Raw genomic sequence first — 17,313 nt, 5'->3', positions numbered from 1 at the left:
AAAAAACGCCTGTGTAGGAGCTAACCAAATCACTGTCCCAACATGAACCGAGCCACTCAGTTTTAAGTAAGGAAAAGAGATAAATATGCAGTTAGAGAAAACACAACTCAAAGAGCAGCAAGTCCATGATCTCCAGAGGTCTAGGGTACAGAAGCCAGGGTACTCTGCACTCATCTGGCAACTACAACACGAGACAAAGAACACCTCTGTCACATCCCCAAAACCATGGTGGAATAATATACATAAGGTGCTACTTTTTGAAAACTGGGGGAATATGAATATATTTACTACAAATTTGCATATATTTATAAAAATAAATACTAGAAGGATAAATCGAGAACTAATAAAATGGTTATTGAGGAAAACAGATGGAGAGAAATGGAAATAAGAATTCTCTGAATATACTCTTTATACAGTTTTGATTATGGAATCATGTTTGTGTTTTCATATTCAAAAATTAATTAAAAATTCTTAAAATTTTAAAACAACCCAAAATGAATGACCCTAACTATATATCAAACTGACATTTGAGAGAACAGAGAAAACAGAGAAACAACTGTTTCAAGTGACACTAGAACAAAGCATTTTGACTGTACATCTTTAATGACATATATTCTGAACACATGTAGAGATGCAAAGAAATCCTACATGTCTTAAATATGCACATTTCTTAGAGATGATATTGAAGTACCTAGGGTAAATGACATACTTCTGAGATTTGCTTTAAAAATTCCACCAAAGAGAAAGGAAAAAAGGGATAGTTGAAGCAAATACAGTAATATCTGGAAAATCCCTGAATCTAAGTGATGGGTATATGCAAGTTTTATTATACTAGTCTCTCTACTTTTGCATAGGTCTGAAAAAATTTTCATAATTTAAAAAAAGCCTTTTTAAGCCTCAATTGCTTCCACTACGATTCAAGTCCCAACTCCCAGGAGTAGCACTCAAGGCCCTTGGCAGCTCAGCCAGCTCTACTACACCAAGCACCTACCCTCTACCACACCAGACAGCATATCTAGGTTTTCCTGTCTCTAGGCCCTTGTCCCTCATTGCCTCTGCCCAGAATGCCTTGCTTCCTTTTCCACCAACTTCCACCCCAAATGCTTCAAAATCCTTCAAAGAAGTCTTCTTTAACCCCTTAGCCTCCCTCTGTACTCCCAACATGAGAAATGTAAACCCTCTGGAGTCATTTCACAGCAAGTTAAAACTTTGAGAATGATCTTAAAAATGACTTCTGATTTCCACCATCCCACACTGCCCAAGCCTATCAACAAGCAGTCATGCTACCAGACATTTTCAGAAGCAGACGGATAATAGATGGACTCTGCGTGAGCCTACCTGACTATAGGCAGGGATGTCTCTGAAAGGTCCATAATCCAGGAGGTCCTCGGAGCGCGTGGGGTTCCCCAGTTTGGTATAGCTCTCCACATTTCGAGAGGCAAGCTTCACACGCATAGTTTGCGTCTTCGTTGGATAGGGAGAGTAGAAATAATGGTTCCCCTCAAACACCACAAACTGTTTCTCTGATTGGGTGATGTGGGTTGGATACGGATGAAGCACATGGGTGTAAACTGTTTCCACGATGACTGAAATCTTGGCCCCAGGATCAAGAGCAAATGGGAGTTTGACCATGAAGAACTTCCCACTGGAGAAAGAACAAGGCAAGAGAATTGAGAGATTAAGGAAATCGAAAGCAAAGCTAGCAGTTCAAAGCCACAGCAAAATTATGCCCCCAAGATGAAAGCAGTTACCTTTAAGAGATCAATTTGAATCTGCTATTTAAGCCTTTTAAGACAAATGTCTGGATGTTCATCTCAGGGTTATTTATCATAGTAAAACAATGTAACAACCTCAATGTCCAACAATATCATTTAAAAATATTCTAGGAGAATATTCTAGTAGACAGTGACACAATAAAATATTAGCAGCCACTAAAAAGATGCTTGGATCTACATACATTAACACAGAAAGCAATCCATGCACAATGTATATAACTGAAATCAGTTTACAAATGACACAGTATGATTCTGTTTTAAAATATATACATATACAAGTATATGTGAAGAAAATTATTTCACTGAATGTTCAACGAAATGTTAATGGTACTGTCTCAGGTTAGGAGGAAAAGCTTAATTTAACTTTTTTTTTTTATTTCAATTTGTTTTAGAATGAGCTTGCAGCACACTCATAACTAGAAAAAAAAGCAAGCAAGCTACTCCCATTATAAAGAAAAAGACATGGCGTAAAAACTGCTAAAATTAACAGGGTATTAACTCAAAAGTGAATCTGAGTCTAAGCTAACGGTGAAAAAATATAGACAGAGATAGGGAGAATGGTGACACAATGTAAAGTATATAACCATTGCCAATGAACTATACAAGAAAAATTGTTGTTGGTATATGTTTTGTCGCACATATTTTCACCAAAAAAAGAAACAAAAAACCCCACGTCATTTAACCATTATAGAAAAATTGTGACTTGTACACAGGAAAAAACGTTGAATTGGTAAATACTGTGTTATCTCTATTTTTCCAATTAAAAAAAAAAAAAAGTGAGTTTGAGTTTTCTAAGCCAGGACACCCATTTTTCGTAGAGCCAGAAACCACTACTGGAAGGCTGAGGGCATTTTAACATGCTTCCATGGTCCTGATATGACCTTATAAAACTCTAAACTTAAATGCCTTCAACAGTCACACTATTATACTCCATATCCCTACTCTACAGGACACTACTCAAAATATAAGTCCAGTGCCTTCTGCCGAGGAGCCCTGGTGGCACAACGGTGGCATTCTCTGTTCAAAACCACCCAGCAGCTCAAGGGGGAGGAGGGGAACCTGGTGATATGTTCCCATAAAGATTACAGTCTAGAAAACCCTATAGGACAGTTATACTGTCACACGGTGTCGCTATGTATAGAAATACCTCTCAAATCTGTCCCCTTCCCCTGAGAATATGACCCCCAGACACCCTTTTAGCTCAGTGGTGAGGTCATTTCCAAGGTTCACTGTTCGTCCAGGGAGTGGACAGCCCCATAAAACCAGATGGGACTGATGGGGCACAGCAGTCCAGGGACAGGGGCTGGGGGGCAGGGAGGGATGGGAAAGCTGGTGATGGGGAACCCAAGGTTGAGTAAGGATAGTGTTGATGTGTTGTGGGGTTGTTGACCACTGTCGTGGGGCAACATGTGTACTAACTGTTGGGTGGGAGACTGTTTTGTTCTGTGGGCCTTCATCTAGTGTGAGGGTAGCAGCACAACTGGAGGAGCGTGGTCAATGTCACTGAACTGTGCATGTGGAAGTTTTTGAAGTGGTGTGTCTTTGGCTATGTGTATTTTCACAAAAAAAAAAAAAAAGGAGGGTCGAGAAGGGAGAGGGTTGACATGTTGTGGGGTTGTTGGCCAATGTCGTGGAACAGTACGTGTAGTACTGTTTCATGAGAGGCTATTTGTTCTGTAAGCCTTCACCTGAAGTACAATAAAAAATAAAAATTTAAAAAAAAAAAAATCTGTCCTTTTCTTGCTTTCTATTGTCACCTCAATTTAAACTATTAACCTTTGTCTAGCTTATTCCATCGCTTCCTAATTAATCTTCTAATCTCTAACCTCTCCAGCCCAGCCTCCATACTATTGCCAAGTCATCCATCAACACAACCTATTGGTGTCACTCCTACCTTAATTTTAAAAGTTTTTAAATGCTCTCAACATAACTGAATCTTGCTTTGATGATTCAGAAGACACTTCAGAACCTTTCAGAGCTCCAAGGTTATCATGAACTTTAATTCTTATTGAAATGTGGACTTGTCAGCTAATGAAGGTTTACCAGTTGACAAGAGGTGGAACAGACAACACAGAACTGATTATACTGGTGCGGTACAGTGAATTACTTAATATGGCCTTTCTAGTCATAGTCTTTGTGACTCCCCCACATGATTGGGTGGGACTATGCAAATAAGGTGTTCGTGGCCCACCAAGGGGATCGGACAGCCTGCTAATAATGCAAATAAGGTATATGGAACCCTAACGAGGGGACTAGTCAAACTTGCCATCCCACGAGGCTTAAAAGGGAGCCAATCCCAGAGCAGGGGGGAACCTCACTATCATCAAGAAGATCCAGGAGTGGAATGCAACCTTTGGGCCCGGGGTCGCTTTGCTGAGAACCTCCTAGACCCAGGAGGTAGAGAGAGAGAGCTGTAACACTGAAGATGGTGTAAGACGGTGAGAAGCAGTGGCAGTGAAACAGGGGCAGCAGACCCAGGAGACTGGTGGGAGCTGGAGCAAGGTGGTCACAGTGGTCATGCCAACCCATGGGGCAAGAGCTGAGCGCCTTCAGGCAGGAGGCTTCCTGGTGGAGTGAGGTGCCTCCATGCACTTGTCGGTGGAACTAAGCTCAACCACTGAGGGAGAGCTGAGAGCCTTCAGGCTGAAGGCTTCCTGGCTAAGTGAGGTGCCTCTGGGCACGTACAGCTGAGCAGGGTAGAGGACAGGCCAAGGGGCCCAGACAAAAAACCATCCTGACTGAAGAACTGTATCCTGAGTCGTTCCTGATCCTGAACTGTAACCTGTTACTTCCCTAATAAACCCCATAACTGTGAGTATAGTCTGTGAGTTCGGTGTGGTCACTGCAATGAGTTATCGAACCCAGCAGGGAAGTAGAAAGTACCATGGGAGGGACGCTGGTGTCAGAACTGGTGAAAAGGTTGGAGAGAGGAGGCATGCTAACCACCATCTTATAGGGATAAGCCTTGAGCTGATGTTGATCGTGATTCTTTCTCCTCCCCCTGAAGTTAGATGAGGAGGTCTGATGACACCTCTACACCATTTTTACAACTGGTATCTAACGCAGATAGATTTTTTCCTATAGTTCTTCCCCTGCTGGAACCGATGGGAGAACATTATATGAAGCGTTTGCTTTTGTTAGGTAAGGTAAAGCAATTACTCATTCATTTACTCAAACAGATTTGCTGAGAACCCATTTACTGAGAATACGTCAACTTCCCCAGCAGGAAATGGGGACAGTAATAAAGACAAATCTATGTAATGCATACACTCATAGCTAAAGATAAAATTGTATGCTATTTTTAAAAAAAAAAAAGGTTTTAAATGTATCCAACTGACTACAGGATGAAGTGTACACCCCTAAGAATGGCATACGAGGCATTCTTCAAACTGATCTCAACTCTCCTTACACCACCCAGTTCCTCTGAGCTCCAGCCACTCTGAAGGTCCAGTTAACTAAACACTCCATGAAATGTCAAACTTTCAAATCTTTACACATGCCATTCCCTCTGCCTCAGCCTGAATGATCCTTCTGGTTGGTTAACCCTCTTTGTGTCAAAATTTACTGCGCAGTTACTACGTAGCAATCTACTATGTACTAAGTCTTGTTCTAAGGACACTGTATGTATTAATGAATCGTAATCATATGATGTGGATATTCTTATTTTACTGAGGAGGAAACTGAGGAACAGAGGTGGTAAATAATTTCCCAAGGACACACAGCTAGTAAGTAGTAACAGGGACAAGACTGGAATCCAGGCAGAAAAGCTACGAAGACCACACGCATAATAACTAAGCTATCCTGCCTCTCCAAAAGATGTGCTGCAGGCCATCGGCCAGAGCCAGTAAACACAGACAGGATCCTCAGAGGGAAAGGAGTCTCTTTAAATATTTACAAAGCAGAGGAATATTTTTTTTAGGGAAGGGATTTTAATAGCAACTTATTTAAGGCTAACTCTCAGATCTAACAAACTTGGGGCCACTAACACACCTATTTCATGCACTCTGAGGCTGTAATAGAAAAATCAAGATAATCACCAGGCATTAAAACTTGGCTCCTCAAAAAAAAAAAAACTGGCTCCTCAGAGGGTAACGTTTTTGTGCATGAAACCAAAACAACTCAAGGATTAAACACAACAAAAGAAAGACAATTACAAAGACCACGGAGAAACACACGGAAATATTTATGCTATACATGGGGAGTGGGGGTGGGTAAACAGATCACACAATCATTCAAACTATGTATCTGCATGTGAACATGGTCCAAACAAAACCATATAAACTGTCATGTTAGGACTGTGGGATAAATGGCTTGTTTAATGTTGCTGTTGAACTTTATACAGATAAAATTTATATATGATACCATTTACACCCTTATGTAAAATTACACATGTATGAGTATATGCATAAAGAAAACAAAAGTGTTGTTATATTTATTAGTTTTGAATTTTTTTAAAAGAAAATTTTTTTAAACCCTCTGTCAAGTAAGGAAACTCAATTTAACATTTCCCAAATCACAAGGGGACTCACAGTTGTAAGGCAAAATGGTTTGCAGATCAAGAACCAAACTGTTTATTTCTTCCTATGACAAGTTATAGTATAAGCTAAAGCATGGTTTCTTAACCTTGGCACCACTGACATTTCAGGGTGGGTAACTCTTTGGACAGCAACAGTATCATGATAAACAGAGAAAATACTGAAGCTGTCAAGGATTTCCTTTTACTTGGATCCACAATCAACACCCACGGAAGCAGTAGGCAAGAAATCAAATGACGCATTGCAACGGGCAAATCTGCTGCAAAAAAACCTCTTTAAACTGTTAAAAAGCAAAGACGTCACTTTAAGGACTAAGCTCACCTAACTCAAGCTATGGTATTTTCAACTGCCTCATATGCATGCAAAAACTGGACAATGAATAAGGAAGACCAAAGAAGAATGGGAGCCCTGGTGGCTCAGTGGTTAAGTGTTTGGCTGCTAACCAAAAGGCAGGCAGTTCGAATCCACCAGCAGCTCCTTGGAAACCCTATGGGGCAGTGCTACTCTGTCCTACAGAGTTGCTATGAGTCAGAATAGACTCAATAGCAACAGTTTTTGTTTTTTTTTTTTTTAAGAATTGATGCATTTGAATTATAGCGCTGGTGAAGAATACTGAACATATCATGGACTGCCAGAAAAAGGAACAAATCTGTCTTGGAAGAAATATAGCCAGAATGCTCCTTAGAAGCAAGGATGGCGAGGCTTCGTCTCACATACTTTGGACATGTTATCAGGAAGGACTAGTCCCTGGAGGACATCATGCTTGGTAGCGGGTCAGTGGAAAAAAGGAAGACCGTCAACAAGACAGACTGACACAGTGGCTGCAACAGTGGGCTCAAAGACAGCAATGACTGTGAGGATGGTGCAGGACTGGACAGTGTTTTGTTCTCTTGTACATAAGGTCGCTATGAGCCGGAACCGACTCGACAGCACCTAACAACAACAACAATTTTTCGTGGGGAGGAGGGGCATGTCCTGGGCAGCATCCCCGACTTCAACCCACTAAATGCCAGTGGTGCCTCCCTATTTGTAACAACTAAAAATGTCACCAGATGGTGTCAAATGTCCCTTGGAAGCAAAATCACTCCCCGCTTCAAGAACCACTAAGCTAGAAAACATCCGTTCTTCCCGCATCAGAGATCCATTCATTCAACTAATATTTGAGTGCTTGATACATTGTAAAATGATGGAATCAGACCTCCTTGCCTAATTTCAGGGGGAGAGAGAAGAATCAAGCATCAGCCCAAGGCTCATTTCTATGAGGTAGGGTTTATTAGGGAAGTAATAGGTTACAATTCAGAATCAGGGTCAACTTGGAAGTAACAGGAACAACTCAGGTGACAGGATACAGTTCATCAATCAGGACAGTTTCCAACCTCTCAGCTCCTTTTTCACCGTGCCCACAGGCAGACAGGCCTTGCTTTTAGCCTTGGCCCTCACTCTCGGCCTCAGCCCCCACTCAGGCCTGACCCCTGCCCTGCTCAGGCAAGTGTTATAAAGCTCTTTAGTTCCACCGACAAGTGCCTAGAGGCACCCCACTCCACAGGAAGCCTCCTGCCCGAAGGCACTCAGCTCTCTCACTCTGTGGGTCAAGTCTACTGCAGCCACCTTGCTTCATGGGTCGGGAAGCCCACCACACTGTATCGAGCCAGTCTCCTAGTTTGTTCTTCTGCATCTGTTTCTCTGCCACTAGACTCTGCCGTGCTTGCTGCCGCTTCATGCCATCTTGAGCCATCTCCAATGTTACAGCTCTCTCTGTCTCCTGGGTCTAAGAGGTTCTCAGCACAGGGAGCCAGGTCCAAAGGATGCACTGAGGTCCCAGTTCTTCTTGATGGTAGTGAGGTCCCCTCTCAACCTCTGCAATGAGTTCTTTTTAAGTCTAGCAAAGCATGGCAAAACTGACCAACCCCCTTGGTGGGCCACAGCACCTTATTTGCATAGTCCCACCCCCCCCAAGGGTTCCACATACCTTATTTGCATTATCAAACTGTCCAATCCCCAAAAGGGTTCCACATACTTTATTTGCAAAGTCCCACCCAATCATTTTGTGGGAGTTACGGCTAGAAGAGCCATACAAAGGCAATTCACTGTACCGCAGACATACATAAAGAATGCTGATAACTGTTGAAAGCTGGGTGATGGAATACACAGGGACTCCTTATACAATTCTTCCAGTTTTTTGTGTGTATTTGAAAAATATCCTTAATAAACTGTTTTAAAGTAAGCAGCTAATATGTGACAGGGCCCATGTTAGGTGCTGAGGTTAAAACAGAGAACAAGGCAAGTACAACCCCAAACAAACAAACAAAGAAACCAAACCAACTGTTGAGGTTGATTCCAGTTCATGGCAACCCTATGTGTGTCAGAGTGGAACACTGTTCCATAGCATTTTCAATGGCTGATTTATTGGAAATAGTTCAGTAGGCCTTTCTTCCAAGGTACCTCTGCATGGACTCAGCTCTCTGACCTTTTGGTTAGCAGCCAAGTGCATTAACTGTATGCAAGTTACCTGTTTGGGGTCGCCATGAGTTGGAATCGACTCGAAGGCAACTGGTAAACTGGTACTTCCTGAACAACTCTCCTAGCTTAAGATTCCAACCCTGACAGTATAACAACAGGCAAGATTAGGGGAAGTTTATATATATATATATGTGTGTGTGTATATATATGTACGTATATACATAGGTATGTGTACATATACGTATGTATACATACGTGTATATATCCTGGCTATTTGTTAGCTTACCTTTTACCTTTAATTTTGGTTTCTCGTACTTCCAGATTGTTCTCTTCCTCATCTTCTCCCTTTACCTGTAAGAGGGCAAAACAGGTTATTCTTCTAAATTTTGAGTCACCAAGTAAACCAAATGCCTCAGGATGTCCATGTTAACGTATCTAAACTACCAGCACTTTCAGACTGAATTTTGGTTTCAGTAATAATTTTTTTTCATCTGAACACAAGAACATTGTCAATCACTTACTTTTACACTGAATAAGCTGTATGATAAGCTCTGTAAATAGATAACATTTTCCTGAATTATCAAATGCACACACAGATTTCACTTCCAAACACACTTCTCAAAGGCCTCATGTTTCCTAATTCACAATCAGATGCTACTTCACTTGTACAAACTTTAAGCCTCTAGTCATATGATTTCTTTTTAAGGAATGGTTGCTTGTCTTTAACTTTTATTCATCTTTAGCTACACAAGTAATCCATGAATTTATTCTGTTAAAACACTGCAATATTACAGACAAAGTAAAAGATCTCCTTGATGTCACTTCCTCAGAGGTAAACATTGTTTTCATCGTGGTGGGTATTCTTTCTGAACTTTTTCTCATTTGCATTCAAATATGCATAGAAAATAGTATTATTTATTGATATAATAGGAAATCCTCATGCATGACCAAAACTGTTTTTACCAGCACAAAAGAAGTAACAGTGTCAACAGTCCTTGCGGAGAAGGAGTCAATAGCCACTGCTTGACACAGTCCCTTATTCTGATCCTTCACTGCAACAGGATGTGTATCCAGGAAAAGGATGCTAACTCCAGCAGGCTTAGGGTCTTTCTGAGAAAGAGCAGGCATCTCGAATCATGAGAATGTGGAACAGACTATAAGGAAAAAATATATACACACACCACCAATCCCTTTCCCAGCTCAACTCCCCCTCACCCATGTACCAAAAAAAAAAAAAAAATCTTAGGACTACCTTTCAAGACTAAAGCAATGATTATCAAGAAGGTGCACAAATCTATAATGAGAAAGTTATTTTTAATACTGTAAAATGCCTAAAAGTAATCATACAGCCATCCTCAGTAAAGTTTTTGCAGGCTAAAAAAAATAAATAACTTTCATTACTTTAACCAGAATCTTACAAGAGCATTCTAGTATTCTCATGCTTATCAGAAACACTCACTGTTCAGTTATATATGTTTTAATAAAATATATTTATTATTACTTAGAAGATTAGAAAGACAAAATATTTCAAACAGAGGATCCAAATGAGAGGAAAAATAATAAGATGGGTCCTTAATTGTAAAAAGGCTAGGAACCACTGATTCCTAAGTCAATAACCACAATGGTTTCTTCTACCAGATGCTAAAATTCTACATTATAGGATTGACGATCATCCACTGAAAAAAAAATTTTAGCAACCTCACCAAAGTTTCCCAGTCAACTGTTGTAAAACACAAGCCCTCTTTGTTAACTTTATCACCGTTATGTTTCCCATTTGGATACCAAACCAAACCTGCTGCAGTCTAGTCAATTCTGACTCACAGCAACCCTACAGGACAGGGTGGAACTGCCCCATAGGGTTTTCAAGGCTGTAAATCTTTACAAAAGCAGACTGTCACATCTTTCTTCCACTGAGCAGCCGGTAGGTTCGCACTGCCAACCTCACAGTTAACAGCCGAGCACTTTAACCACTGTGCCACAAGGGCTCCTTTTCCATTTGGATAGGGTATGTATAAAGTAGCACACACCGTTAATTCATCTCTCTTGGACTAAAGAAATAACAGACAAATGATTCTGAATAAATCTTGTTATGTGATTGCAGGTCTTATACCTCCAACACAGGCCTACTTCACAGCCATCTAGACCAGAAGAGGCAATATGGTGCAGTGAATAATACAAAGTTTGAAACAAACTAAGCTAAATTTGAGGCCTGACTCATTCTTCTCTGTTAAGACTTTATGTAGGAGGTTATATAACTTAACCTCCCAGACTACAGCCTCCTCACCTACAGTATAAGAATTACACCTACACCTCAAAGGTTTATTAGGGTTAATAGAGAATGTACATAAACACTTAACACGATACCTGACACAAAGTAAATTCTCAGTAAGAAAATACGGGAACCCAGCTTGTAAGCCTTCTCCAGCATAATGGCAAAACAGCTAGCTTCTGCAGTGGTCTAGTTATACTGTGACAACCTCAGTAAATTACGATTGGATTTAATACTCAAAACACTCGAAGGTGGCAGAACAAATTTAAAAGAAGTTTTGCTTCATCTTTCCACAAACCTTTCAGTAAGACAGAGCATTTCATGATGGACAAGGCGTAAAACGGAAGAGGAGTCATTTCAGAAACATTACCTGTATAAACCCAACTTTATAGCTCCAGATTCAGTTAGAGAGTTAAGTATGCTTAGAGGAAATACGACACTGTAATGACTATTTTGTTCTCTGCAAATAACTGGATAATCATTTAATGAATGTTGTTTAATAAAGTAGTAGTAAAAAGCAAACCTCTGAATACATATATATATTCCCTCTATTTCTAAAGCCAACATTTTCTTAAAAGTTGTAGAAGTGTTCGCTGAAATGCTTGGATGTACATAAGCCAAACTTGTGAGCTACTTTTTGCTGAGGTGTAAAGAATGAGAAGCGGTAGCGGGAAAGAAGAGAACTGGACTTTACCTTTCTGTACCGTTTAAAAAAGAATGTATTACTTGTGATCTTAAAAACTAATTTTAAAAAGAGTTAAACATAAAAAACTGTTCATTAGCAACCTTAAGAAGTGTAGCATATTAACAAGGCTTTCAAATGATTACAAAGTCGAAAACACTAAACCCGTTATATTTGATTGTACTGGATAATACCTAGAAAGAGACAAATCAGAGGGGGCGAAACGCATTTTAATTCATTTATTCGTCCTCCAGTTGTGCTACTGCATTAAGTCGTGAGAAATGAAGGGTAAGTTCAGTGCACGCTGGCACCCTGCTAGGCACTTCCCTGAGGGGGCTACTATCTTCGGGTCGGGAGAGCGGCGGGAGGCAAGTTCCGAGAAGAAGCGTGCGGGCTCCGAGGGGCTGCCCACATGAGAGGCCACCAGCCGCCCTACCACCTTATGCTGACGTGTCCGAGGCAGCGGGGCTAGCGCACGCGGGCCGCAGAAGAGCTGCGGCACCGCCTCCCCTCCGATCCCCGGCCGCTCGGCGAGTCCCCGGACACCCCGCCCTTCCGCGTTTCCTGAGAGGCCGAGAGTGGCGCGGCGTGGAGTCTGAGGAGAAGCGCTCCAAGTGGCTGCCAGGCCCCGCGGGGAAGCCTGCCTGCCCGCACTCACCTGCACGCCGAGGTGCGCCAGCCGGGCCTCGAGCTCGGGCTCCAGGGCCAGCAGGAAGGAGGTGGCGCGGGATGTGGAGCCGCCGCCCGGGTGCGCCAAGACCACCTCGGCCGTCACCTTGGCCAGGTGGCTGCTGAGGTCCACCGTACGCTTCACGTCCTCGTTGACCAGAGGCAGCACTTCCGAGGAGGCGCTGCCTAGCGCCGGGGCCCAGGCCCCGAGCAGCAGGACCAAGAACAGGCAGGCGGCGGACACCTCCATGACCGGGACGGAGCTGGGCTGCAGGCCCAACCCCACGCCGCCACCGACCCGCCTCCTGCCACCGCGCGGCCGCTCATTGGGCCCAGGCTGGCGCCACAAGATGGCGGCGCCCAAGGAGAAGGACCCCAAGTCTCCATGGCAACCAGGCGGCCCACCAGAAGCCTGATTGGAAACGCCTTCCCAGAGCTACCCGCGGCAACGCTTTTGTTTGTGGTGAAAGTATAATTATCCCTTTTGTTACCAAATTTTATTTTTTAATTTTTGATGGCATGTGTTTTCAGTATTGGAATGCATGCTTCCTAATTGAGTGTATTTAAATTTTTGGTTGGTAATATGGATTTTAGAAACCCTGGTGGCGTAGTTTTTTGTTTTTGTTTTGGTGGTGCAATGGTTAAGCATTCTGCTAACCAAAAGGTGGCAGTTGCGATCCACCAGGCACTCCTTGGAAATACCATTGAGCAGTTCTACTCTGTACTATAGGGTCGATGTGAGTCAGAATCACTCGACAGCAATGGATTTGGTTTGGTTTTTTGGTAATACGGATTTTGAGAAATATCTGGTAATACAACCCACCAACAAGGGGAGTGAACGCTGGCGCCACGGATCTGTAGTATGACACTATACCAATAAAAACTAAATAAATAATTTATTGCTGGCGCCTTTCCATTAGATATCATGAGGAATCTTCTGGTTTTGCAAATATGACACAGAAAAAAAACCCATCAGGGCTCCCTAAGTAACACAGGACAGCTATAATTATGCTTGCAAGCCTTATCTCACAGAAATAAGAAAAAAAGGCAAAAGTTTACAAAACTAACACATCCAGAAAGCATCATCATCTAATAGAATGCTCAACCTACACAAGGAGGCTCGAAATCCCATCTGCTGAGCTTCACGCATTTCAAAAGGATCCCACCTGACACTAAATGCATTAGAATGAGAATAACCTACAAGATCCAGAGGCATAAAAAGTGCCTGGTATACCATTAAACCAATAGTAACTAAAGAGTTACTATTAGTAGCCTACACTTATTTGTCACCATGAGTCGGAGTCTATTCTTTGGCAACCAACAACAACAAGACAGAAGACCTCAAGCTGTGGAAAGTTCCACTGTTGAAAGCAGCTTGCTTGGCCTGCCCTGCAACTTTGCATTGGAATCCCAGTTTCTTTGCTTGGCCTACCCTGTAAAAATCCTGGCAATGCATGAAGTTATATGTAAACCCCATTGTATGTGCGTGGTATATTAAGAATGTTGTTGATGTAACTTGTATGAACTCCCTACTTGTAAACCCCTTGAAAGTAACCTTTCCCCTTGCCCTTCCTGAGCAGTCTTGGCACAGAAGCTCCAACTGACTCCTTTCCTTGCACAACAAAGTTAAGGTGCCTTTCTGCTTTCCCCCCTTGGTCTCTGGTTTGTTGGCCAATACGAGTCAGGCTGAGCAGGACCTGGGGTTTCCACCTGGTAACAACAACACTTATCTAATTCTTACAGGAACTAGCCCTGTCCTATCTCTCTGCTCTCCCCTACCATTCTCACCCTGAGATAACATCGGCCTTCTGCTCCTTTACACAATAAAATGTAGCTCAGAGTCAGAAAGTCTGCCTTCTCCAAGATCCACCGATGGATGCTAAAATTGGTAAGCCAAAGTTTAAGTAGAAACAGGATATCTGCATAGTCTCAAGTATCTCCCCTAACATATCTAGTAATTACAAACAAAGGGGGAAATAGTAAGTCCGCAGTGGAAAATCCTAGAAGACACCACATTAACCAATTGATCGAGGTTAACATCACCGGTTATAAGACACAGTGACATCATTCACCCTCTGATATGACACACTGAGAAGGGCACATCACCCCGTTCTTCCCCATAATGCATGACCTCAATCTAATCATGAAAAATGTCAGGCAAACCCAAATTGTGGGACAGTCTATAAAATAACTGACTCTTCAAGTGTCGAGGTCATGAAAGACTAACAAACGGTCACAGATTGGAGGGAACTATGGAGAAATGACAATCAAAGGTAATATGGGATTCAAGATGGGATAGTGAAACAGAAAAAGGACACTGGTGGAAAAACTGGTGACAACTGAATAAATTGTGTAGTTTAGTTACTAGTATTGTACCAATGATAATTTTTTAGTTTTGATAATTCTACAATTATGCGAGATATTAACATTGGGAGAAGCAGAGTGAAGGACATATGGGAACTTTCTCTATCATCTTTGCAACTCTTCTTTAAGTCCAAAATTATTTCAAAATAAAAAGTTAGTGAAAAAATGTAACTAATTTTATTCATCGCACTGGGATAATTGACACAGAGAAAGCTAACTACAAAATGAACAGGAAACAGTATTTCTCCTAGGACTTGTGGAAAGTATTTCTCTTGGACTTGTGGAAACTTTTAGCATCTGTCTCAGTCATCTAGTGCTGCTCCAACAGAAATACCATAAGTGGATGGCTTTACAAAGAGAAATTTATTCTCTCACAGTCCAGTAGGCTACAAGTCCAAATTCAGGGCATCAGCTCCAGGGGAACGCTTTCTCCATCGGCTCTGGAGGAAAGTCTATGTCATCAGTGTTCCTTTGGTCTGGGAGCTTCTCTACGCAGGAACCTCAGGTCCAAAGGACGCACTCTGCTCCCAGCGCTGCTTTCTTGGTGGTATGAGGTTCCCCTGTGTCTCTGCTCGCTTCTGTCTTTTATATCTCAAAAGACATTGCATTAAGTCACTAATCTTGTCAACCTCATCAGTATAACCTCATCACAGTGATAAGAGTTTACAACACATAAGGAAATCACATCAGATAACACAATCATACAATACTGGGAATCATGACCCAGCCAAGTTGCTACACACATTTTTTGGGGGACACAATTCAATCCATGACCGCGTCTTAACAATCTTCTTGTTTAAGTGGCTACTGATATTTCACTCACTGAGAAACCGTCTCTAAAATCATAGACTGATCAGAGACTGTATTGTTTTAAATCATATTAGTAAAACTAAAACATTTTACTCTTAATCTGGAGGTTCCAAGTCACTTTGAGTCAGAAAATAGCCTCAATTTCCAGCCCAGTGCTTCAGATAAGTGGTTCCTAGGCACAATATCATACCTCTATCTTTAATTTGTAGGACCCTAGATATAGCGCCAGAAGACGAGCCCCTCAGGATGGAAGGCGCTCAAAATACGACTGGGGAAGAGCTGCCTCCTCAAAATAGAGTCGACCATAATGACGTGAATGGAGTCAAGCTTTCGGGACCTTCATCTGCTGATGCGGCACAACTCAAAATGAGAAGAAACAGTTACAAATACCATACTTATTCAATCTGTATGCTAAGCAAACAATCTGAGAAGCCAGACTATATGAAGAAGAACAGGGCATCAGGATGGAGGAAGACTCATTAATAACCTGTGAAATGCAGATGACCAATCTTGCTTGCTGAAAGTGAAGAGGACTTGAAGCACTTACTGATGAAGATCAAAGAATACAGCCTTCAGTGTGGATTACACCTCAACATAAAGAAAACAAAAATCCTCACAACTGGACCAATAAGCAACATCATGATAAATGGAGAAAAGATAGACATTGTCAAAGATTTCACTTTACTTGGATCCACAGTCAATGCCAATGGAAGCAGCAGTCAAGAAATCAGTCTTGGATTGCATTGGGCAAATCTGCTGCAAAAGACCTCTTTAAGTGTTAAAAAGCAAAGATGTCACTTTGAGGACTGTCTTAGTTATCTCGTGCTGCTATAACAGAAATATCACAAGTGGATGGCTTTAACAAAGAGAAATGTATTTTCTCACAGTTTAGGAGGCTAGAAGTTCGAATTCAGGGCACCAGCTCCAGAGGAAGGCTTTCTCTCTCTGTGGGCTCTGGGGAAAAATCCTTGTCATCAATCTTCCCCAGATCTAGGAGTTTCTCAGCACAGGGATCCCGGGCCCAAAGGACACACTCTGCTCCTAGCTCTTCTTTCTTGGTGGTAGGAGGTCTTTCTCCCCTCTGCTCACTTCTCTCTTTTATATCTCAAAAGAGAGCGACTCAAGATACAACCTAATCCTGTAGATTGTGTCCTGCCTCATTAACATAACTGCCTCTAATCCCGCATCATTAACTTCACAGAGGTTAGGATTTGTAAAACATAGGATTATCAGATCACAAAATGAAGGTCAACCACACAATACTGGGAATCATGGCCTACCCAAGTTGACACACATTTTGTGGGGACACAATTCAATCCATAAGAAGGACTAAGGATTAAGATGCGCCTGAACCAAGCCATGGTATTTTCAATCGCCTCATATGCATGCTAAAGCTGGACAATGAATCAGGAAGACTGAAGAAGAATTGATGCCTTCGAATTATGATGCTGGCAAAGAGTATCGAATATACCATGGACTGCCAGAAGAACTAACACATCTGGCTGAGAAGCTATACAGGCAGAATGCTCCTTAGAAGGTAGGATGGCGAGACTTCATCTCACATACTGTGGACATGTTATCAGGAGGGACAAGTCCCTGGAGAAGAACATCATACTTGGCAAAGTTGAGTGTCAGCAAAAAAGACAAAGACCCTCAATGAGATGAATTGACACTGTGGCTGCAGCAATGGGCTTGAACATAGCAACGATTGAGAAGATGGCGCAGGACTAGGCAGTGTTTTGCTCTGTT

General features: G+C 42.0%; 1 protein-coding gene across 1 annotated transcript in view; it reads right to left on the bottom strand.

The window, feature by feature from the left end:
- The window catches only part of RPN1 (ribophorin I), a 29,344-nt gene extending 16,637 nt beyond the window's left edge, over window positions 1-12,707 (bottom strand). The window contains exons 1-3 of the mRNA XM_004368392.2: window positions 12,380-12,707; window positions 9,057-9,121; window positions 1,339-1,645 (exon numbers count right to left, since the gene is read on the bottom strand). Of these exons, the coding sequence (XP_004368449.1) occupies window positions 1,339-1,645; window positions 9,057-9,121; window positions 12,380-12,640 (633 nt within the window). The 5' untranslated portion in view covers window positions 12,641-12,707. The remainder of the gene's footprint in view (window positions 1-1,338; window positions 1,646-9,056; window positions 9,122-12,379) is intronic.
- Between the last annotated feature and the right edge of the window lie 4,606 nt (window positions 12,708-17,313).

Source organism: Trichechus manatus, unplaced genomic scaffold (assembly GCF_000243295.1).
Source record: "Trichechus manatus latirostris isolate Lorelei unplaced genomic scaffold, TriManLat1.0 scaffold00001, whole genome shotgun sequence".
Classification (NCBI taxonomy): Eukaryota; Metazoa; Chordata; class Mammalia; order Sirenia; family Trichechidae; genus Trichechus; species Trichechus manatus.
The sequence above is the reverse complement of the archived record's forward strand: the minus strand, read 5'-3'. Positions and strand labels throughout refer to the sequence as shown.